General features: G+C 49.5%; 1 protein-coding gene across 1 annotated transcript in view; it reads left to right on the top strand.

The window, feature by feature from the left end:
• The first annotated feature begins 14,528 nt into the window (after nt 1-14,528).
• Nucleotides 14,529-25,379, top strand: part of MICALL1 (MICAL like 1) — a 43,476-nt gene continuing 32,625 nt past the window's right edge. Inside the window, exons 1-2 of the mRNA XM_038756783.1 lie at nt 14,529-14,689; nt 23,912-23,960. Coding sequence (XP_038612711.1) covers nt 14,544-14,689; nt 23,912-23,960 — 195 coding nt within the window. The 5' untranslated portion in view covers nt 14,529-14,543. The remainder of the gene's footprint in view (nt 14,690-23,911; nt 23,961-25,379) is intronic.

Below are 25,379 nucleotides of genomic sequence, written 5' to 3' on the forward strand. Positions count from 1 at the left end.
CCCGGCAGGTGTCCAGTTGTACAAAAATCTCTGCACTCCCTTTTCGGCTCTGACGTTCCTATGTTCCTTTTCCTGACCACCTTCACCAGAAATAAGAGCTTAGCCGTGGCAATATCTCTTTCTCCCCTCCACCCTCAGCCTCCTTTCCTAGATCCCAGCCAGCTCTCGTTCTTTTCCCTTTGAAATACCAACCTCCCTTTCAAGCAGCGCCCGATGGCCCGCACTGAGAGGACGAGTGGATTTCTCTCATCTCCTCCGTTGTCTAGCCAGGGGACGTTGATTTTGGCTGGTGATTTCAGCCTCTCACCTTATTGACTCTTTGACCGGAGCTGCTGACCAGGGGCAGAGTGGATCAGGGGGCTGCCAGGGAAGGTATTGCTCCTCCCGGGACTTGGGGGTTTATCTTTCCCTGCAGGATTGGCAACCTAAAGAACTTGACCCTGTTCCTGCCCCTCTCACCTCCAGAGTACCTATGTAGCTGGGGTCTGTCCTTAGAAAGTGGGAATGACCAGGTTGGAGTTCAAAGATCTGGTGAGTCTGATTACTCAGGCTCATGTGTTTCTGTGTGGCTGGCCTGGGGCTCACTGGCTAAAAAGGGCCAGTAAAAGAGTAGCTGCCCACTCAGAGAAGCGAGCACTACTGCAGCTTTGGCATCTGGGCTGGCAGGCAGACTAGGCTCACCTCTCCCTGGCATTGCCGAAAGAGTGTGGGCCAAGCGGCGACCAGGGCTGACTTGGCATCTCTTTCCAGGTGGTGTCGAACGGAGGTAGCAGATTTATAGTCTTCCCACACTGTGGAAAGGGAGGGGAAGGCTAGAAGGATCCGGTTGGGAAGGGGGGAATCGGGCTGTAGTATTTGGGGCTCCTGCCGAGAGAAAGGGAACGGGCCAGTTGGATCCTGGCATCAGGTTGGCGGATGAAGCTGGTGCCAGAGCACCCATCATTTCCTCCCTAAACGTTCCTAAACTCCCATGTCCGGGTTTAGTTAGAAATGATCAATATCTCCTCCACCTCCCCACCAGGGTCCCTTCCCCCTTCACCTCATACAGCTAAGAACAAAGCACTACGGGAGGAGGACTGAGGGAAAAGTGGGCGGTCAGCGTGCCCCTGCCTCTGGTGCCCTACAAGCTGAGCAGGGTGCCTGGAAGGTGTGGGAAAGGAGGGACTGGCTGGGCGGCTGAGAGAAGGAATTTCGTTCATTCATTCATTCAATCGTATTTATTGAGCGCTCACTGTGTGCAGAGCACAGTACTAAGCGCTTGGGAAGTACAAGTTGGCAACAGAGACGGTCCCTACCCAACAGTGGGCTCACAGTCTAGAAGGGGGAGAGAGTGAATGAGAGGAGGAATGAAAAGAGAGTGGACAGTCAAAATGTACTTTCCAAGCGTTTAGTACAGCGCTCTGCACATAGCACTCAATAAAAACCGTTGCATGAATAATGTCTAGAGCCTTGGCCACGGAGCCAGAAGGAACTGGGTTTTAATGCTGCTTGGGTGCTGCGTGACCTTGGGCAAGTCACTTTATTTCCCTGGGACCTCAGTTGGGGGATCAAAACAGTGAGCCCCATGCGGGACAGGGACTGCATCCAACCTGATTAATTTGTATCTACCCCACCGCTTAGAGCAGTGCCTGGCACATAGCAAGTGCTTAGCAAATACCATTAAAAAAAAAAAGTGAAGAATGGCTTTGCTCCTGCTACACAACAGAGACAATTAGCTAGTCAGGGCTTCAACTTCTCCATTAGTCAAAAGATGAGTAATGCCAGCCTACGCTGAGGTGGCGTCGGCAAGGCCGGCCCGGACAGGAGGAGAGGGAAGGCTCAGCAGAGTCCGACCGGAGCAAGCCTGGGAAAAGCGCCCGCTCTGCCACCCACCAACCTGCTTCCTTGCCTACTAGGTGCCCCTGGGCCTGGGAGGGGGGAAATAAGGAGGGATTAGCCAAAACTTTTGCTCTTAGAACAATGTCCTCCTTTCCTCTGCCTCTGGGAGAGAAGGAAGTGAAAAAAGAAAGCCTTCTGGAAAGCAATAGTGAAACCTGTGACTTGCACACTCCTGCTGAACTTTTGTTCTGACGGTTTTGACACCTGTCAACATGTTTTGTTTCGTTGTCTGTCTCCCCCTTCTAGACTGTGAGCCTGTTGTTGGGTAGGGACCGTCCCTGTATGTTGACTTGGACTTCCCAAGCGCTTAGTACAGCGCTCTGCACACAGTAAGCGCTCAATAAATACGATTGAATGAATAACAGGATGGAGTTGAATCTCACCATCCACGCCTTCCACTCCAAACTGCCCCTGGCACATCTATAATAATAATAATAATGGCATTTTTAATCGCTTACTATGTGAAAAACACTGTTCTAAGTGCTGGGAAGGTTACAAGGTAATCAGGTTGTCCCATGTGGGGCTCACAGTCTTAATCCCCGTTTTACAGATGAGGGAACTGAGGCCCAGAGAAGTGACTTGCCCAAAGTCACACAGCTGATAATTGGCGGAGCAGGATTTGAACCCAAAGCCTGGGCTCTTTCCACTGAGTCACGCTGCTTCTCCAATCCTATCCAGATTCGACTACTGCGTCAGCCTCCTCGCTGGTCTCCCTGCTCATTCAATTGTACTTACTGAGCGCTTACGGTGTGCAGAGGACTGTACTAAGTGCTTGGGAGAGTACAATACAACAATAAACACATTCCCTGACCACAAGGAGCTTACAGTCTAGAGTGGGAGGAGACAGATATTAATGTGAAATGAATAATTTACAGGTGTTCCCAGTCTCTTCCCCTCTCCAGCCCATACTGTGCTCTGCTCCGCTGCTCAGATCATTTTTATAAGATACCCTGGATCTCGAAGACCTCCACCAGTTCCCCATTCGCGTCTGAATCATCCTGGCTTAGTGGCTAGAGCACGAGTCTGGGAGTCAGAAGGTCACGGGCTCTAATCCCGCTGCCGCCACACGTCTGTTGTGTGATCTCAGGTAAGTCACTTCACTTCTCTGGGCCTCAGTTACGTCATCTGTAAAATGGGGATGAAGAGCGGGAGCCCCACGTGGGACGGGCTGTGTCGAACCAGCGTGGCTCAGTGGAAAGAGCCCGGGCTTTGGAGTCGGAGGTCATGGGTTCAAATCCCGGCTCCACCAATTGTCAGCTGGGTGACTTTGGGCAAGTCACTTCATTCATTCAATTGTATTTATTGAGCACTTACTGTGCAGAGCACTGTACTAAGCGCTTGGGAAGTAAAAGGTGGCAACAACTTCACTTCTCTGGGCCTCAGTTACTTCCTCTGTAAAATGGGGATTAAGACTGGCCCTGCTGAGAGCTCAGGCCCTGCTGAGAGCTCACCTCCTCCAGGAGGCCTTCCCAGACTGAGCCCCTTCTTTCCTCTCCCCCTCGTCCCCCTCTCCATCCTCCCGTCTTACCTCCTTCCCTTCCCCACAGCACCTGTATATATGTATATATGGTTGTACATATTTATTACTCTGTTTATCTATTTATTTATTTATTTTACTTGTACATTTCTATCCTACTTATTTTATTTTGTTGGTATGTTTGGTTCTGTTCTCTGTCTCCCCCTTTTAGACTGTGAGCCCACTGTTGGGTAGGGACTGTCTCTATGTGATGCCAATTTGTGCTTCCCAAGCGCTTAGTACAGTGCTCTGCACATAGTAAGCGCTCAATAAATACGATTGATTGATTGATTGATTGATTGACTGTGAGCCCCACGAGGGACAACCTGATCACCTTGTAACCTCCCCAGTCCTTAGAACAGTGCTTTGCACATAGTAAGCACTGAATAAATGCCATTATTATTATTTTCTTGTCATCCCCAGTGCTCAGAACAATGCTTGACACATAGTGAGTGCTTAGGGAGTACCAAAATTCTTATTAAACATTATGAATCAGGGAGAAACTCCAGAGCATTAGCTTTAAGGCATTTGATCAGCTCTTTCCCCTACTTCTCCTTTCCCACTACCCTCCCAACTCACAGTCTTTACTCCAAGTCTTGTCTTATGCCGTCGAGTCATTTCCGAACCGTAGCGACACCGCGGACACCAGAACGCCCCGTTCTCCGTCTGCAGTTGTTCTGGTAGTGTATCCATGGAGTTTTAATCCAATTGCCTCATTCTCATCAAGCCACCAACCTCTTGCACACATCCTTCCTTCTGCCTGGAAATCCTACCCCTTCACGTTTGGCAGATGACCCCTGATCTCCACATCTTCAAAACCCTACTGAAATCCCTCCAGGATTCATTCATACATTCATTCCCTCGCATTTAGCACTGTACTGAGTGCTTGGGAGAGTACAATATAACTTCTAGACTGTGAGCCCGTTGTTGGGTAGGGACCGTCTCTGTATGTTGCCGACTTGTACTTCCCAAGCGCTTAGTATAGTGCTCTGCACGCTGTAAGCGCTCAATAAATACGAATGAATGAAGTAAATTAATAAATACGATTGAATGAACAATAAACAGAACCATTCCCTGCCCACAGTGAGCTCACAGTCTAGAGGGGGAGAAAGACATTATTATAAATGAATGAATCAATCAATCAATCAATCAATCATATTTATTGAGCGCTTACTATGTGCAGAGCACTGTACTAAGGGCTTGGGAAGTACAAATTGGCAACATATAGAGACAGTCCCTACCCAACAACGGGCTCACAGTCTAGAAGTTATATTGTACTCTCAGCACTAAATTACATAAGTGTCTTGGGACTGGAGTCAGGGAAGAATGAAGGGAAGGGGAGGAGGGCTTAGTCAGGGAAGGCTTCTTGGAGGAGATGTGCCTTCAATAAGGCTTTGAAGTTGGGGAGAGCAATTCGGGAGGTCTTTTCTGATTAATCAGCACTTAGTGCTTGGCAAAGAGTAAGTGCTTAAATACCATTATTATTATTTTTATTATTAATCTTGCATCTTTCTATTCCATGTCAGCTAAGCATTTGGGTTCTCACCTCCCACTCCAGTTGTTCTGATGTACAGATCTTTGTGTTCTTCCTTCCTGTAATTTATTTTAGCGACGGTCTCCCCAGCTAGATTGTAAACTCTGAGGGGACAGGAATCATCTCTACAAACCACCATATTCATTCATTCATTCAATCGTGTTTATTGAGCCCTTACTGTGTGCAGAGCACTGTACTAAGCACTTGGAAAGTACAATTCAGCAATAAAGAGAGACAATCCCTGCCCACACCGGGCTTCCAGTCTATAGGGGGAGAGACAGACATCAGAACAAGTGAACAGGCATCAATATAAGTAAATATAATTATATATATATAAGTGCCTTCCCAACTACTTAATACAGTGCTCTGCATATGGTAAGCAATCAAAAAGTACTATTGATATCACAGACATTTCCGTGTAAATAAATGCCGTGGGGATGGAGTGACTATTAAAGTGCGCAAAGAGTACAGACCCGAGTGCATAAGTGACCCAGAAAGGAGGGCGAATAGCATGGGGAAATGGGAGGTTAGTCAGGGCAGGCTTCTTGAAGGAGGTGTGGTTTTAGTTGGGCTTCAAAAGTGGGGAGAGTGGTAGCCTAACAGAATTGAATCAATCAATCAATCAATAGTATTTATTGAGCGCTTACTGTGTGCATAGCACTGTACTAAGCGCTTGGGAAGTACAAGTTGGCAACACATAGAGATGGTCCCTACCCAACAGTGGGCTCACAGTCTAGAAGAAGGGGGAAGGTGTTTCAGGCCAGAGGGAGGAAGCGAGCCAGGAGTTGGCAGTGAGACTGGTGAAATGGTGGTAGAGCACATAGGTTGGTGTTAGAGGACTACAGAGTGTGGGTTGAGTTGTCTTAAAAGACCAGCAAGGTAAGGTAGGAGGGGGTGATCTGATGCCCCTATTATTATTAATAATAAAGATGGTATTTGTAAAGCACCTGCTACAAGTCAGGCACGGCACTAAGCACTGGGGTGGATACAAGCAAGTCACGTTGGACAGAGTGTCTCTTGTGGGGCTCACGGTCTCAATCCCCATTTTACGGATGAGATAACTGAGTCACAGAGAAGTGACTTGCCCATGGTCACATAATAATAATTAAAAAAAAAGCGACAGTGAGGTGTTTCTGTTTGATGCGGAGGTGGGTGGGCGACCGTTGGAAATTTCTGAAGAGTGGGGAGATGTGCGGGTTGATTTTTTTTTTAGAAAAAAAAAATCCAGGCACCCAACCCCTCTGTGTTCCCCATGGGCAGACCAGTGGGGCCAGTCTGGTGGCGGGGTGGGTTGGGGGCAAGTAGGGTGCCTGGCTGTTTGGACAAGACCCGGATGGCGGCTCCAGTGGTCTGGTTCTCCCCGCCAACTTGGGCATAGTCTGCATTCCCGGGGGGGTGGGCGGGAATCTGCAGCATGGAATACCACCAGCGTCCGGGCCCCGAGCTGCCCCCCAAGGCTGGCGACCCTGCATACTCAGAGCACTCCTTCCTCTCATGGGAGCCACCGGGAGCGGATGGAGGATGGGGTCCGGGGCCTGGGAGGAAGTGGAGCGGCGTGCCATTCCACACCTCCCGAGCCTCCCACGGCCACCCCCATCCGCCCGCCCGCCCGCCGCCATCCGCCGCCATCCCCACAAGAGCCTCATTGTTCGGGCCTGAGCCGGGGCCTGCTGGGCTGGCACTCCAGCCGCCCCTGGAGGGAGGTTCTTGGTGCCAGCGGGCCCTGCCAGGTCTCTGACTCACTCAGGGGCACGGTAACAGCCTGGGATCTTCAACCAGAGGCAGGGTGGCCTAGTAGATAGAGCCCAGGGCCTAGGAGACGGAAGGACCCGGGTTCTAATCCAGTCTCCGCCACTTGTCCGCTGTGTGACCTTGGACGAGTCACTTAATTTCTCTGTGCCTCAGTTATCTGAAAAGTAGGAGGACATGTGCCTTCTAAAAGGCTTTGAAGTTGGGGAGAGCAATTCGGGAGGTCTTTTCTGATTAATCAGCATTTAGAACAGTGCTTGGCAAAGAGTAAGTGCTTAAATACCGTTATTATTATTTTTATTATTAATCTTGCATCTTTCTATTCTATGTCAGCTAAGCATTTGAGTTCTCACCTCCCACTCCAGTTGTCCTGATGTACAGATCTTTGTGTTCTTCCTTCCTGTAATTTATTTTAGCGACGGTCTCCCCAGCTAGATTGTAAACTCTGAGGGGACAGGAGTCATCTCTACAAACCACCATATTCATTCGTTCATTGAGCCCCATGTGGGACAGGGACTGTATCCAACCTGATTAGCTTGTACCTACCCCCGCGCTTAGAACAGCACTTGGCTCCTAGTAAGGGCATAACAAGTAAATACTGATGGCATTTATTAAGCTCTTATTATGTGCAAATAACATAGTAAGGGTTTTGTTTTGTTGTCTGTCTCCCCCTTCTAGACTGTGAGCCTGTGTTGGGTAGGGACCGTCTCTAGATGTTGCCGACTTGTACTTCCCAAGCACTTAGTACAGTGCTCTGCACACAGCAAGTGCTCAATAAATATGGTTGAATGAATGAATGAATAACAAATACCGTCATTATTAATTATTATTATTATCCACCTCCCTTTACTACTCACCCAACCCACCGGCTACTCTGTTTTGGGGGTCCAGCCCCAATGCCATCAGGGCACCTCTGAACTCTCAGATGGGGCAGTCCCTGGCCAAGAGGGCTTTGAGCGGCGAGTGACAAGGTGTTGGCCTCCAAGGCAAGGGTGGTTGAATGACAGTCTTTTTTCGACTATCATTATTGAGTGCTTAATGTGTGCAGAGCACTGTACTAAGCGTGTAGGAAAGTGCAATAGAGTTGGTAGAGGTGACCCCTGCTCACATGCAGAATAGAGGGGAAGACAGACATTAAAATGCAATTCAGATGTGTACAGAAGTGCTGTGGGGATGAATATCAGCTGCTTAAAGAGTACAGATCCAAATGTATAGGTGTCACAGAAGCAAAAATGAGTAGGGGAAAATGAGGGCTATTCCCTAAGCACTTAGTCCATACAGACACTCACCTCTTAGTTCAGGGCTGTGAATGAAGTAAGCACTTGATGATAATGATGGTTCTTGTTAAGCACTTACTATGTGCCAAGCACTGTTCTAAGTGCTGGAGTAGGTACAGGGTCATTAGGTTGTCCCACGTGGGGCTCACAGTCCTAATCCCCATTTTACAGATGAGCTGAAGCACAGATAAGTTAACTGACTTGCCCAAGGTTACACAGCAGACAAGTGGAGGAGCCGGGATTAGATTCCATGTCCTCAGACTCCCAAGCCCGTGCTTTTTCCATTAAGCCACGCTGCTTCTCATTAATAAATACGATTACTCTTATGATATTCAATCACGTCTTCCCTCCAAGAAGCCCTTGGTCAAGTCACCTCACTTCTCTGTGCCTCAGTTACCTCATCAGTAAAATGGGGACTGTGAGCCCCCCGTGGGAAAACCTGATCACCTTGTAACCTCCCCAGCGCTTAGAACAGTGCTTTGCACATAGTAAGCGCTTAATAAATGCCATTATTATCATTATTACTATTGTTATCTGTAACCTCCCAGCATCGCACAGGACCAGGAGTCAGAAGCCCTGGATCCTAATCCCTCCTCTGTCAACTTGCCGGTTGTGTGACTTTGAACGAGTCATTGAACTTCTCTGGGCCTCGATTTCCTCATCTGTAAAATGGGGATTCAATAAGCTGTTGTCTCTCCCCGCTAGACTGTGAGTCTCGTGTAGGCTGTCTAGACTGTGAGCTCATTGTGGGCAGGGAATGTGTCTGGTGTTATATTGTACTCTCCCAAGCGCTTAGTACAGTGCTTTGCATACAGTAAACTCTCAAGAAATACAATTATTATTATATAATATTTTAAATAAATAAATAAATTTTAAATAAATATAATAATTATATATATTATATATAAGAATAATAAGCCAGGGACTGTGGCTCATCTAATTGTGCTAACTCTACCCCAGATTTTGGCAGATAAGTGCTTAACAAATACCACAGTTGTCATTATTCATTATTTATATCCCCTCAACTGCCACTTCAGAACTTCCCTGCCACGTAAGTGCTATTCACACCCTCTCTTAGCCCTAATATACATTTTTTTGGGTCTATAACTTCCTCTTTTTTGAAAATCAATTTTAGCCTCGGCCTCACCTGCTAGATTATAAACTTCTTGAATCAGAGTTCTTAACTATTGAAGAAGCCAAGCTGCTCCTCTGTCTTCCCAAGTGCTTAGTACAGTGCGCTGCATCCCTCCCTCTGCCCATCCGCCAAGCTAGCTCTCTTCCTCCCTTCAAGGCCCTGCTGAGAGCTCACCTCCTCCAGGAGGCCTTCCCAGACTGAGCCCCTTCCTTCCTCTCCCCCTCGTCCCCCTCTCCATCCCCCCCATCTTACCTCCTTCCCTTCCCCACAGCACCTGTATATATGTATATATGTTTGTACATATTTATTACTCTATTTATTTATTTTATGTGTACATATCTATTCTATTTATTTTATTTTGCTAGTATGTTTGGTTTTGTTCTCTGTCTCCCCCTTTTAGACTGTGAGCCCACTGTTGGGTAGGGACTGTCTCTATATATTGCCAATTTGTACTTCCCAAGCGCTTAGTACAGTGCTCTGCACATAGTAAGTGCTCAATAAATACGATTGATGATGATGATGATCCACAAGGCACTCAATGCTTCGGGCGGAAGATCATCTTGCAGTCCCGGGGGAAGTATTGAGGAAGAAGCGAAGGCAGTGGAGGTAAATGACCTGAACAAGAGACCAGGCTCTTGGACTCATTTCTCACTGGGCACAGCAACGTGAAAAACACATCCTTGTTCTGTGTCTGTTTCCGGATAAGGGGGATGGGAAGAGGAAGCCAAGCATAGGTTTTTCCAGGGCTGACTGGGTTGGATATCAGAGAAATCAGAAAGACTGTATAGTGCTAAGCGCTTAGTACAGTGCTTGGCACACATTAAGCGCTCAATAAAGCCCTCCCTTTCCTCAGCTCCCCCTCCCTTCCACATCACCTCAACTCACTCCCTTTCCTTTACCCCCCTCTCCCCGCCCCATGACACTTATGTATATATGTACATATCTGTAGTTCTATTTATTTATATTATTGCCTGTTTAGCTGTTTTGATGTGTATATATCTGTAATTCTATTTATTTATATGGATGCCTGTTTACTTGTTTTATTTATTTATTTATTTATTTTTTACTTGTACATATCTATTCTATTTATTTTATTTTGTTAGTACGTTTGGTTTTGTTCTCTGTCTCCCCCTTTTAGACTGTGAGCCCACTGTTGGGTAGGGACTGGCTCTATATGTTGCCAATTTGTACTTCCCAAGCGCTTAGTACAGTGCTCTGCACACAGTAAGCGCTCAATAAATACGATTGATGATGACGATTGATGATGTCCGTCTTCCCTACTCTAGACTCTAGAGGAGCAGCATGGCTCAGTGGAAAGGGCACGGGCTTCGAAGTCAGAGTTCATGGGTTTGAATCCCGGCTCCGCCACATGTCTGCTGTGTGACCTTGGGCAAGTCACTTGACTTCTCTGAGCCTCAGTTACCTCATCTGTAAAATGAGGATTAAGACTGTGAGCCCCACGTGGGACAACTTCATCATCAATCGTATTTATTGCGTGCTTACTGTGTGCAGAGCACTATACTAAGCGCTTGGGAAGTACAAGTTGGCAACATATAGAGACAGTCCCTACCCAACAGTGGGCTCACAGTCTAAAAGACAACTTGATCCCATTGCATCCCCCCAGCGCTTAGAACAGTGCTTTGCACATAGTAAGCACTTAACTAATGCCATTATTATTATTATTATTATCATTAGACTGTAAGCCCTGCATGCGCAGGGATTGTCTCTTTATTGCCGAATTGTACTTTCCAAGTGCTTAATACAGTGTTCTGTACACAGTCAGTAAATACAATTGGATGAATGAAAGACAATTTTGCTACCCGCTAAAACTCTATGAAAGAAAGGGTGAATGAGGCCTCTCTGCTCAATCAGATCAATCAATCAGTGGGATTTACTGAGTGCTTACTCGGTGCAGAGCACTGTACTTAGCGCTCGGGAGGGAAAAATAGATTAATGGACACCATCCTTGCCCTCAAGGAATTTACAGTCTAGCAGGGGAGATAGACACTAAAATAAAGTACTGGAAGGAACAGAGATAAGGATGTGCACATAAAGGCTGAGATGGGGAGGGAGGGATGAGTTATCTAAGTGCTGCAGAAGGGAGGGAAAATAGGGAAAGGAGAGCTTGGTCAGGGAAGACTTCCTGGAGGAGAACTGATTTTAGTAGGGCTTTGAAGATGGGGAGAGTGGTGGTAATAATAATAATTATTATTATGGCATCTGTTAAGCGTGTACTATGTGCCAGGTACTTTACTGAGTGCTCGGGTAGGTTGGAGAAGCAGCGTGGCTCAGTGGAAAGAGCCCGGGCTTTGGAGTCAGAGGTCATGGATTCAGATCCCGGCTCCCCCACTTAGCTGTGTGACTTTGGGCAAGTCACTAAACTTTTCTGCACCTCAGTTATCTCATCTACATAATAGGGATTAAGACTGTGAGTCCCCCGTGGGACAACCTGATCACCTTGTAACCTCCCCAGCGCTGAGAACAGTGCTTTGCACACAGTAAGCGCTTACTAAATGCTATCATTATTATCACAAGCAAATCAGGTTGGACACAGTCCCTGCTCCACGTGGGGCTCACAGTCTCAACCCCCATTTTACAGATGAGGGAACTGAGGCCCAGGGAAACGATGTGGCTTGCCCAAGGTCACACAGCAGACAAGTGGCAGAGACGGGATTAGAACCTGTAACCCTCTGACGATGGGGGCCCGTGCTCTAGCCGTGCTTCTGATGGTCTGTCCGATTTGAAGAGGGAGGGACGGAGGAGGGGGTCAGTGGCCAGAGAGTAGATTGGAGATAAATGGGTGAAGTGAGCAGGCTGGGGTGTTGTGGGAGAGGAGAAAGGATAAGCATCAATCATTTATTGAGCGCTTACTGTGTGCAGAGCACTGTACTAAGCGCTTGGGAGAGTACAATATAACAGAGTTGGTAAACACATTCCCTGGGTAGGGATCCGATGAGGTAACATTTCTACTTGTCTGCTGTGAAGCCTTGGGGAAGTTACTTCACTTCTCTTTAATAATAATAATAATGATGACATTTATTAAGCGCTTACTATGTGCAAAGCACTGTTCTAAGCGCTGGGGAGGTTACAAGGCGATCAGGTTGTCCCACAGGGGGCTCACAGTCTTAATCCCTTTTTTTCAGATGAGGGAACTGAGGCACAGAGAAGTGAAGTAATAATAATAATAATAATGATGGCATTTATTAAGCGCTTACTGTGTGCAAAGCACTGTTCTAGGCCCTGGGGAGGTTACAAGGCGATCAGGTTATCCCACAGGGGGCTCACAGTCTTAATCCCTATTTTACAGATGAGGGAACTGAGGTGCAGAGAAGTGAAGTGACTTGCCCAAAGTCACACAGCTGGCAATTGGCGGAGTCAGGATTTGAACCCATGACCTCTGACTCCAAAGCCCGGGCTCTTTCCACTGAGCCACGCCGCTTCTCTTTGCCTTAGTTACCTCATCTGTAAAATGGAGATTAAAATGGGTTCTAATTAAAATTAAAATGGGTTGTAATCCCAGGTCTGCCACTTGAATGCTGTGTGACCTTGAGCAAATCACTTAACTTCTCTCGGCCTCAGTTAACCTCATCTATAAAATCAATCAATCAATGCTATTTATTGAGTGCTTACTATTGCGGAGCACTGTATTAAGCACTTGGGAGAGTAAATACAACAGAATCAGCAGACAGTCCCTGCCCGTAATGAGTTTATAGTTTGGAGAGCGTTTACAGTATGGGATTAAGACTGGGAGTGTACAATATAACAGGCACATTATCGTACTCTCCCAAGCGCTTAGGACAGTGCTCTGCACACGGTAAGTGATTAATAAATATCACTGATTGATTGTTAGACTCCCTGGCCACGAGGAGCTTACAGTCTAGCGGGAGAGGACAAATATTAAGATAAATAGGGTAGGGAAAATAGTGGAGCATTGGAATATTTACATAAATATTGTAGGGCTGGAGTGTCAAAGCGTGGTTCGGTGGATAGAGGCCGGGTTTGGGAGTCAGAGGTCGTGGGTTCTAATCCCAGCTCTATCACTTGTCAACTGTGTTTCCTTGGGCAAGTCACTTCACTTCTCTGGGCCTCAGTTCCCTCATCTGTGAAATGGGGATGAAGACTGTGAGCCCCACCTGGGACAACGTGATGACCTTGTATCTCTCCCAGGGCTTAGAACAGTGCTTGGCGCATAGTAAGCGCTTGACAAATGTCATCATCATCATCATCGGGGAGGTGGGAGAGGGGAGAGGGCAGACTCCGGGCCCTGGGCCCACCTAATGAAGGGAGCAAGAGGGGAGTACAGTGAGGCGCTTAGTACAGCGCCCCGCACACAGTATGCGCTCAGTGAATATGAATGAGTGAATAAATAGGATTGGGTGAGTAAGCGGGGCCGCCCCCGCCGGGCAGGGCAGGGCCGGGCCGGGTTGGGCCGGGCAGGTCTGAGCAGACCGCGGGAGGGGCGGGAGGAGGGAGGAGAGGGAGGGGGGAGGAGGGAGAAGAGGGAGGGGGGAGGAGGGAGAAGAGGGAGGGGGGGAGGAGGGAGAAGAGGGAGGGGGGGAGGAGGGAGAAGAGGGAGGGGGGAGAAGAGGGGGGGGAGGAGAAGAGGGAGGGGGGAGGAGGAGAGGAGAGGGGAGGAGGAGGAGGACGAAGGGGAGGAGGAGGAAGAAGGAGGAGAAGAGAGGAGGAGGAGGAGAAGAGGAGGGGAACGAAAGAGGGGAGGAGGAGGAGAGGAGGAGGAGGGGAGGAGGGAAGAGGAGGGAGGGAGGGGGGAGGAGGAGGGAGGGAGGGGGGGAGGAGGAGGGAGGGAGGGGGGAGGAGGAGGGAGGGAGGGAGGGGGAAGGAGGAGGGGGGAGGAGGGGGGAGGAGGAGGAGAAGAGAAGAGAGGAGGAGGAGGAGAAGAGGAGGGGAAAGAAAGCGGGGAGGAGGAGAGGAGGAGGAGAAGAGAAGAGAGGAGGAGGAGAAGAGAAGAGAGGAGGAGGGGAGGAGGGAAGGGGGGAGGAGGAGGGAAGGGGGAGGAGGAGGGGAAGGGGAGGAGGAGGGGGGAGGAGGGGGGGGAGGAGGGGGGGGGAGGAGGAGAAGAGAAGAGAGGAGGAGGAGGAGGGGAGGAGGGAAGGTGGGAGGAGGAGGGAAGGGGGAGGAGGAGGGGAAGGGGAGGCGGGGGGGGAGGAGGAGGGGGGAGGAGGAGGAGGGGGACAGGAGGGGAAGGGGAGGAGGAGGAGGAGGAGGAGGGGAGGAGGAGGAGAAGGAGGGGTGTCCGTCAGGAGCCGCCCGGAGCCGAAGCCGGAGCCACGCCCTCTGCAGGCGGAGGGAGGCAGCGGCGGCGGCGGAGGAAGGGAGGGAGGGACGGAGGGAGGGAAGGAAGGAGGTCTGGAGCTCCGGGGCTCGGGTCCCGGGGCTTGTCCCCCGGGGCTTGTCCCGGGCCGGCCGCCTCCGGAGCCGGTGGGCGAGGGCGCCATGTCGGGCCCCCGGGCGGCCCTGCAGGCCTGGTGCCGCCGCCAGTGCCGGGGCTACCGCGGCGTGGAGATCCGGGACCTCAGCGGCTCCTTCCGGGACGGCCTGGCCTTCTGCGCCCTCCTGCACCGGCACCGCCCGGACTTGCTGTGAGACCCGGGGCCCGAGGAGGGGGGAGGGGGGGGTGGGCCCAGGGAGGAGGGGGCACGGGGGCCGGAGCGGGACCCACCCACGGACAGACGGACGGACGGACGGCCGGACGGCCCGGCCCAGAGCGACAGCCCACCCCCGCCGACCCCCGGACCCCCGCTCAGCCCACCGTTGGGCAGGGACCGGCGCTATACGTTGCCAACTTGGACTTCCCAAGCGCTTAGTACAGTGCTCTGCACACAGCGGTGAATGAATGAATGAATGAGTGACCCCCCCGAACGTCACAGGGACAATGGGCCTCCCGGAGGGTCAAGGGTCACCCACCCCCCCCCAGGGTGCTAAGGACCCCATCCCCTCCTCAAAGTCACAGGGATTCGGGAATAGTGTTAATATAATCGTAACGACGGCATTTGTCAAGCGCTTACTATGTGCCAAGCACTGTTTTAAGCGCCGGGGAGGACACAGGGTCATCGGGTTGGCCCACGTGGGGCTCACAGTCTTCATCCCCGTTTTACAGATGAGGGAACTGAGGCCCAGAGAAGTGAAGTGATTTGCCCAAGGTCATCCGGCTAGACTGTGAGCCCACTGGTGGGTAGGGACCGACCCTATACGTTGCCAACTTGTACTTCCCAAGCGCTTAGCACAGTGCTCCGCACACAGTAAGCGCTCAATAAATACAATTGATGATGATGATGGTTATCACTCTGTCGTGTTGTACTCTTCCAAGCGCTTAGTACAGTGCTCTGCACACAGTAAGCGCTCGATAAATACGATTGATTGATTGATCCATCTGACAAGCGGCAGAGCCGGGATTAGAACCCATGACCTCTGACTCCCAAACCCGGGCTCTTTCCACTGAGCCACGCTGCTTCCCTATAATGATGGCATTTGTTAAGCGCTTACTACGTGCAAAGCACCGTTCTAAGCGTTGGGAAGGATACAAGGTGATCGGGCTGTCCCACGTGGGGCTCACAGTCTTCATCCCCATTTCACGGATGAGGGAACTGAGGCCCAGAGAAGTGAAGTGATTTTCCCAAGGTCACCCAGCTGACAAGCGGCGGAGCCGGGATTAGAACCCATGATCTCTGACTCCCAAGCCCGGGCTCTTTCCGCTGAGCCACGCTGCTTTCCTATAATGATGGCATTTGCTAAGCGCTTACTATGTGCTAAGCGCTGGGGTGGAGGCAAGCAAATCGAGTTGGACACAGCCCCTGTCCCGTGTGCGGCTCAGAGTCCCCACCCTCATTTTCCAGTTGAGGTAACTGAGGCCCAGAGACGTGAAGCGGATTGCCCAACGTCACACAGCAGAGAAGCGGCGGAGCATGGATTAGAACCCATGACCTTCTGACTCCCGGGCCCGGGCTGCTCTATTTCCCTCACCCCTCTTAACACCCCTCTCCCCCTTAACCCTAACCCATCCTCCTCTACAATATGACAAGGACAACTGTCACCCTCAGCGGTCGTTGAGTGGGGTGGAGATAACCATTTATTTAATCAATCGACGGTATTTATTGAGCGCTTACCATGTGCAGAGCACTGTACTAAGCGCTTGGAAGAGTACAGCGCGACAGAGTTAGCAGATACTTTCCCTGCCCGTAGGGAACTAACAGCCTTGAGTGTAACCACCAAATCTGGTTATCAACCTCAGCGGGTCGTTGAGTGGGGTGGAGATGCCCATTTATTTAATCAATCGATGGTATTTATTGAGCGCTCACTATGTACCGAGCACTGTACTAAGCGCTTTGAAGAGTACAACACGACAGAGTTGGCAGATACTTTCCCTGCCCATAGAGAATTTAACCAGATTTGGTGGTTACACTCTAGGCTGTTTATCACACACTGGTAAAGGGTGAATTCATTCATTCATTCATTCATTCATTCAGTCAGTCAGTCAGTCAGTCGTATTTATTGAGCACTTACTATGTGCAGAGCACTGTACTAAGCGCTTGGAAGAGTACAACACGACAGAGTTGGCAGATATTTTCCCTGCCCGTAGAGAACTTAACCAGATTTGGTGGTTACACTCTAGGCTGTTTATCACACACTGGTAAAGGGTGAACTCATTCATTCATTCAGTCAGTCGTATTTATTGAGCGCTTACTGTGTGCAGAGCACTGTACTAAGCGCTTGGAAGAGTACAGCACGACAGAGTTAGCAGATACTTTCCCTGCCCGTAGGGAACTTACAGCCTAGAGTGTAACCACCAAATCTGGTTATCACCCTCAGCGGGTTGTTGAGTGGGGTGGAGATGCCCATTTATTTGATCAATCGATGGTATTTATTGAGCACTTACTATGTGCAGAGCACTGTACTAAGCGCTTGGAAGAGTACAGCGCGATAGAGTTAGCAGATACTTTCCCTGCCCATAGGGAACTTACAGCCTAGAGTGTAACCACCAAATCTGGTTATCAACCTCAGCAGGTCATTAAGTGGGGTGGAGATGCCCATTTATTTAATCAATCGATGGTATTTAGTGAGCACTTACTATGTGCAGAGCACTGTACTAAGCGCTTTGAAGAGTACAACACGACAGGGTTGGCAGATACTTTCCCTGCCCCTAGAGAACTTAACCAGATTTGGTGGTTACACTCTAGGCTGTTTATCACACACTGGTAAAGGGTGAATTCATTCATTCATTCATTCAGTCGTATTTATTGAGCACTTACTGTGTGCAGAGCACTGTACTAAGCGCTTGGAAGAGTGCAGCACGACAGAGTTAGCAGATACTTTCCCTGCCCGTAGGGAACTTACAGCCTAGAGTGTAACCACCAAATCTGGTTATCAACCTCAGCAGGTCATTAAGTGGGGTGGAGATGCCCATTTATTTAATCAATCGATGGTATTTATTGAGCACTTACTATGTGCAGAGCACTGTACTAAGCGCTTTGAAGAGTACAACACGACAGGGTTGGCAGATACTTTCCCTGCCCCTAGAGAACTTAACCAGATTTGGTGGTTACACTCTAGGCTGTTTATCACACACTGGTAAAGGGTGAATTCATTCATTCATTCATTCAGTCGTATTTATTGAGCACTTACTGTGTGCAGAGCACTGTACTAAGCGCTTGGAAGAGTGCAGCACGACAGAGTTAGCAGATACTTTCCCTGCCCGTAGGGAACTTACAGCCTAGAGTGTAACCACCAAATCTGGTTATCACCCTCAGCGGGTCGTTGAGTGGGGTGGAGATGCCCATTTATTCAATCAGTCAATGGTATTTATTGAGCACTTACTATGTGCAGAGTACTGTACTAAGCGCTTGGAAGAGTACAACATGACAGAGTTGGCAGATATTTTCCCTGCCCATAGAGAACTTAACCAGATTTGGTGGTTACACTCTAGGCTGTTTATCACACACTGGTAAAGGGTGAATTCATTCATTCATTCATTCAGTCGTTTTTATTGAGCACTTACTGTGTGCAGAGTACTGTACTAAGCGCTTGGAAGAGTACAGCATGACAGAGTTAGCAGATACTTTCCCTGCCCGTAGGGAACTTACAGCCTAGAGTGTAACCACCAAATCTGGTTATCACCCTCAGCGGGTCATGGAGTGGGGTGGAGATGCCCATTTATTTAATCAATCGATGGTATTTATTGAGCGCTTACTGTGTGCAGAGCACTGTACTAAGCGCTTGGAAGAGTACAACACGACAGAGTTAGCAGGTACTTTCCCTGCCCGTAGGGAACTTACAGCCTAAAGTGTAACCACCAAATCTGGTTATCACCCTCAGTGGGTCTTTGTGTGGGGTGGAGATGCCCATTTATTTAATCAGTCAATGGTATTTATTGAGCACTTACTATGTGCAGAGCACTGTACTAAGCGCTTGGAAGAGTACAGCACGACAGAGTTGACAGATACTTTCCCTGCCCATAGAGAACTTAACCAGATTTGGTGGTTACACTTTAGGCTGTTTATCACACGCTGGTAAAGGGTGAATTCATTCATTCAATCGTATTTATTGAGCGCTTACTGTGTGCAGAGCACTGTACTAAGCACTTGGAAGAGTGTAAGAAACACGACAGAGTTAACAGATGATGATACTTTCCCTGCCTGTAGAGAACTTACAGCCTAGAGTGTAACCACCAAATCTGGTTATCGCACAAGAGTCTAACCACCAAATCTGGTTATCACACACTGGTAAAGGGTGAATTCATTCATTCATTCATTCAGTCGTATTTATTGAGCGCTTACTGTGTGCAGAGCACTGTGCTAAGCGCTTGGAAGAGTACAACACGACAGAGTTAGCAGGTACTTTCTCTGCCTGTAGAGAACTTACAGCCTAGAGTGTAACCACCAAATCTGGTTATCACATCCTGGTAAAGGATGAATTCATTCAGTTGTATTTATTGAGCGCTTACTGTGTGCAGAGCACTGTACTAAGCGCTTGGAAGAGTACAACACGACAGAGTTAGCAGGTACTTTCCCTGCCTGTAGAGAACTTACAGCCTAGAGTGTAACCACCAAATCTGGTTATCACACACCGGTAAAGGGTGAATTCATTCATTCATTCAGTCGTATTTATTGAGCGCTTACTGTGTGCAGAGCACTGTCACTGTGTGACTTTGGGCAGGTCACTTCACTTCTCTGGGCCTCAGTTCCCTCATCTGGAAAATGGGGATGAAGTCTGTGAGCCCCAAGTGGGACAACTTGATTACCTTGTACCTTCTACCCCGGCGCTTAGAACAGTGCTTTGCACATAGTAAGCACTTAATAAAAATGCCATCATTAACAGTGCTTTGCACATAGTAAGCGCTTCACAGATACCATCACTTTTAGACTGTGAGCCCACTGTTGGGTAGGGACTGTCTCTATATGTTGCCAATTTGTACTTCCCAAGCGCTTAGTACAGTGCTCTGCACATAGTAAGCGCTCAATAAATACGATTGATGATGATGATTTAAAAAATTAAAAAAAAAAAGAAAAGAAAAAAGACAAGGGACCCAGTTTATAATGGAAATAGGGTGGCCTAGAAGAAAGAGCACCAGCCTAGGAGTCGCATCACAGTTTCCTCATCTCTAAAATGGGGATTAAGCGCTTAGAACAGTGCTTTGCACATAGTAAGCGCTTAACGAATGCCAACATTATTATTAACAACCTATTTTTCTTCCTACACAAAACTGTGTCCAATTTGATTATCTTCTCTCTACTTCAGCACTTAGTACAGTACTTGGCAAACATAAGGCAGTTAACCAACCCTATTTTTAGTAGCGCTACTATTATTAGAGTCCAGAGGTAGGGAGAAGGTCACCAGGGTCCTTTAGCCTAGCCTAGAGAAGCAGCATGGCCTAATGGATAGAGCCCGACCCTGGGCGTCAGAAGGACCTGGGTTCGAATCCCAGCCCCACCACATGTCTGCTGTGTGACCTTGAGCAAGTCACTTCACTTCTCTGAGCCTCAGTTACCTCCTCTGTAAAAGGAGGATTAAGACTGTGAACCCTATATAATAATAATAATAATAATGTTGGCATTTGTTAAGCGCTTACTATGTGCAAAGCACTGTTCTAAGCGCTTGGGGGGATACAAAGTGATCAGGTTGTCCCACATGGGGCTCCCGGCCCATGCTCTGCAGTGTGGCTCAATGGAAAGAGCACGGGCTTTGGAGTCAGAGGTCATGGGTTCGAATCCCAGCTCCGCCACGTGTCTGCTGTGTGACCTTGGGGAAGTCACTTAACTTCTCTGAGCCTCAGTTACCTTAGCTGTAAAATGGGGATTAAGACAGTGAGTAAATCCTAATTCATTCATTCATTCAATCAATCATGTTTATTGAGCACTTACTGTGGGCAGAGCACCGTACTAAGTGCTTGAGAGAGTTCAAAGAACAATAAACAGACACATTCCTTGCCCACAAGGGGCTAATCCCAACTCCCCCGTTTGTCTGCTGTATGATTCTGGGCAATTCTGAGAAGCAGCTTGGCTCAGTGGAAAGAGCCCGGGCTTTGGAGTCAGAGGTCATGGGTTCAAATTCTGGCTCCACCCATTGTCAGCTGGGTGACTTTGGGCAAGTCACTTCGCTTCTCTGGGCCTCAGTTCCCTCATCTGTAGAATGGGAATTAAGACCGTGAGCCCCTCCATGGGATGACCTGATCACCTTGTAACCTCCCCAGCGCTTAGAACAGTGCTTTGCACATAGTAAGCGCTTAATAAATGCCATCATTATTATTACTATTATTAAGTCACTCATTCATTCATTCATTCAATCATATTTATTGAGCGCTTACTGTGTGCAGAGCACTGAACTAAGCGCTTGGGAAGTCCATATAGAGATGGTCCCTACCCAACAGTGGGCTCACAGTCAACTTCTCTGTGCCTTCATTTATAAAATGGGGATCAAGACTGTGAACCCCGTGCTGAACCGGGACTGTGTCCCCCTTGATTAGCTTGTGACTCGCCCAAGGTCACAGAGCAGGCAAGTGGCAGAGCCGAGATTTGAACCCATGCCCGACTCCCAGGCGTGCTCTTTCTGCTACGCTGTGCTGCACTCCCTCCCCACCATAGTCCCAGGCACAGAACGTGGGCTCCCACTTCCAGGCCCAGGAAAACGATCCTCTTTTCCAGACCTCATCCTCCATGTTAGAAAGCAGTAGCAGCGTGGAGCCTTACAATAATAATAATAATAATAATAATAATAATAATAATAATAATAATAATAATAATAATAATAATAAGAATCTCCCACTTCTAGGCCCAGGAAAACGATCTCCTTTTCCAGACCTCATCCTCCATGTTAGAAAGCAGTAGCAGCGTGGAGCCTTACAATAATAATAATAATAATAATAATAATAATGGCATTTGTTAAGCACTTACTATGTGCAAAGCACTGTTCTAAGCGCTGTCTAGGGAAGGGCTGCTAGCCTGGGGCCCGGGAGGGGAGGGCAGAGCTTGCCACCTCAGACTGTTCCTGCCACTGGAGCATGGTGGTTGTGTGAGGGAGGAGTGAGGAATGGGAGGAGGGAGAGGAGGATAAACCTGCTCAGGAACTGTAGCCATCCCAGAAGTGCTCAGGGAAGATCAGGCGAGGAGGAGAAGATAATAATAGGATATTTATTAAGCGCTTACTATGTGCCAAGCACTGTTCTAAGCTCTGGAGCGCTGTTCTAAGCACTGGAAAATAATTAGGGTATTACGTGCTTACTATGGGCCATGCACTGTACTAAGCGCTGGTGTGGATACAAGCAGCCGGGTGGATAATAATAATAATAATGGCTACAGAGAAGCAGCGTGGCTCAGTGGAAAGAGCCCAGGCTTTGGAGTCAGAGGTCATGGGTTCAAATCCCACCTCCTCCGTCAGCTGTGTGACCTTGGACAAGTCACTTCACTTCTCTGGGCCTGTTACCTCAACTATAAAATGGGGATGAATAGTGTGAGCCCCATGTGGGACAACCTGATAACCTTGTAACCTCCCCAGCGCTTATATTTTCTTTTAGACCGTGAGCCCACTGTTGGGTAGAGACTGTCTCTATATGTTGCCGACTTGTACTTCCCAAGCGCTTAGTACAGTGCTCTGCACACAGTAAGCGCTCAATAAATACGATTGATTGATTTGTTAAGCGCTTACTATGTACAAATAATAATAATAATAATGGCATTTATTAAGCGCTTACTATGTGCAAAGCACTGTCCTAAGTGCTGGGGAGGTTACGAGGTGATCAGATTGTCCCACGGGGGGCTCACAGTCTTAATCCCCATTTTACAGATGAGGTAACTGAGGCCCAGAGAAGTGAAGCGACTTGTCCAGAGTCACACAGCTGACAAGCGGCGGAGCAGGGATTTGAACCCGTGGTGGATATGAAGCAGCGTGGCTCAGTGGAACAAGCATGGGATTAGGAATCAGAGGTCATGGGTTCTAATCCCAGCTCTGCCACATGTCTGCTGTGTGACCTTGGACAAGTCACTTAACTTCTCTGAGCCTCAGTTCCCTCCTCTGTAAAATGGGGATTAAGACTGTGAGCCCCACTTGGGACAACCTGATCACCTTGTATCCCACCCCAGCGCTTAGAACAGTGCTTTGCACATAGTAAGCGCTTAGCAAATGCCATCATCATTATTATAATTATTATTATACAAGCAAATTGAGTTGGACACAGTGAGAAGCAGCTTGGCCTAGTGGATAGACCACGGGCCTAAGACCTTGTATCCCAGCTCTGCCTTATGTGTGCTCTGTGACCTTGGGTAAGTCACTTTATTCATTCATTCATTCATTCATATTTATTAAGTGCTTTACTGTGTGCCGAGCACTGTCCTAAGTGCTTGGAAAAGAAAAATACAACAATAAACAATCCCTGCCCACAGTGAGCCCACAGTCTGGGGGGCGGAGACAGGCGTCAATACAAATAAATAAATAAAATTACAGATCTATACATAAATGCTGTGGGGCTGGGAGGCCGGCGGGAGAGCAAAAGGAGCAAATTAGGGCGAGGCTAAGGGGAGTGGGCCTCAGTTACCTCATCTGTAAAATGGGGATTGAGACTGAGCCCCACATGGGACAGAGACTACGTCCAACCTAATTTGCTTGTATCCACCCCAGCGTTTAGTACAGTGCTTGGTACACGGTAAGCGCTTAACAAATACCACAATTATTATTGTTATTATCAGGGTCTGGATATTGAGGCTTTTTATCACCCAGGTTATCGAGGATTTTGAAAGTCTCTAAAGATCTTGTCAGGCAGGAGTCAAGTTCCCCCTGACTGTGCTGTATAATCCCACAGGGGGATTACACAGAGACGGAACCCGCCCAGCAAGAGTCTGGGTTGTCCCGAGGGTTGTTGCGGGGAAGAAGAGAGAGGAGAGAGAGTGAATTGGGGTCACTTCCCTCATCACCTGTCGTCATTACATTTGCCTGAAAGGATGCTGGGAGGCCTTCTAAGAGAGGGAAGGAGCGAGAGTCAGGTCACCTGGGCTCTAATGTCAGTCTCTGGTTTTGTGGTCTGACTTTGGGTGTTTCCCAACTTCTCTCCAGGCCTCGGTTTCCCCATCTGCTCAGTGGACAGACTAATCCCTCGCCTCTGACTCCTTTTCCCGGAATGGGGCGGGGGATGAATGAGCTCATGTCTGTGGAGCACTCTGACGTCCCCGTGAGTCAAAGAGCCGAGATGGAAGGTTGAGAGAATTCCACCCTGATGATCCCTCTCCCCCTTTCCCTCTTTCCCCCCTCCCTCCCCCGGACCCCGGATTGCCGGTGGGGTTCCCCTCCCTCCCCTCCTCTCCTACCCTTGTCTCTTCCAGAGATTTCGATTCCCTCTCCAAGGACAATGTGTATGAGAACAACCGCCTGGTGAGTGAGCTCCCAGAGGCCTTGGGGAGGGGCGTGCCGGGTGGAGCTCAGAGCCTGGGAAAGGCTGGATTTGAGCAAGGAGACCCACCCAGGCTCAGGCCGGGATAAGGTGACCCCTCTTCCGTTGGGCCTCCTTGGAGGGAGGGCGGTTGTGCCCACCGGGGCGGAAAGCCCGAGTGCCCATCGTGCAGCGCAGACCAGGGCACGTGTGAAGCAAGGGCTGCTCTTTCTTCCTTCCAAAAGAAAACCTCCGTTGAGTTGGGCCGGGGCCGCCCCCCAATTTTGGTCCATGCAGGACTCTGCGGGGAGCTGGGGATGTCTAGGGAGACAGGTCGTGGGGGGGCCCTTGTCGGAAGTTCAGGCCTCCTTCGAGGTTGGCAACAGGGCCTCTTGGGGACGGCGGATGGTCTCCCCTGTGGTGCCAGCCTCCCCTCGGTGTCCGCCGAGCGCTCACCGCGGGCGGGGAGCTGTACTGAGCGCCGGGGAGAGGGCGGCGCGACAATAAACAGATGTGTGCCGACCCGCTGACGGCCCCGTGTCGGTCCCTCCCGCCGGTGGGCGATGGGAAGGAGATGCGTCTGTTCGTTCGATGGTTTCCGTTGAGCACTCGGCCCGTGCGGGGTGCCGTACTAAGTGCCGGGGATTGGGCGCCGTGACGATAGACAGACAATCCGGGTCCGCAACAAGTCGAGACTGCGAGCTCCTTGTGCGCAAGGGATAATGATGGGCATTTATTAAGCGCTTACTATGTGCCAAGCACCGTTCTAAGCGCCGGGGAGGTTAGCAGGGGATCAGGTTGGCCCCCGGGGGGCTCCCGGTCTTCATCCCCATTTTATAGATGAGGTAAACTGGGACCCAGGGTAGGGACTGTCTCTCTATGTTGCCAACTTGTACTTCCCAAGCGCTTAGTACAGTGCTCTGCACACAGTAAGCGCTCAATAAATACGATTGATTGATTGATTGCCAGCGCGGCTCCTGCCGCTTCGTCCCTCCCTCTTCCCCCCCGAGTTCCCATCCCCCAGTCTCGTGGGGCTCGTCTGGTGCCAGGGAGAGCAGGCCCCCGCATTCCGCCCGCAGCCTAATAGGTAGCGCTGGAATGTGCCTGGAAACCCGCTGTGGCCGCTCAGGGAAGGCAAACGGTGATCCGGCCCGGCCAGGGTGGGAAGTTGGGAGGGGCTGGGGTGAGCAGGGCCGGGAGCCAGCCCGGGCCAGTTCGGCAGAACCCGGCTTGCCCGTCCAGGCGAGCCGGGAAGCGTCCCCGGGATGGGCCTCTCCTCCCTCCCCCTGCCCGCAGTGGGTCTTGTGTGACTGAGGTCATCATCATCATCATCATCAATCGTATTTATTGAGCGCTTACTATGTGCAGAGCACTGTACTAAGCGCTTGGGAAGTACAAATTGGCAACGTCTAGAGACAGTC

This window comes from Tachyglossus aculeatus, chromosome 14 (genome assembly GCF_015852505.1).
Source record: "Tachyglossus aculeatus isolate mTacAcu1 chromosome 14, mTacAcu1.pri, whole genome shotgun sequence".
NCBI classification, from domain to species: domain Eukaryota; kingdom Metazoa; phylum Chordata; class Mammalia; order Monotremata; family Tachyglossidae; genus Tachyglossus; species Tachyglossus aculeatus.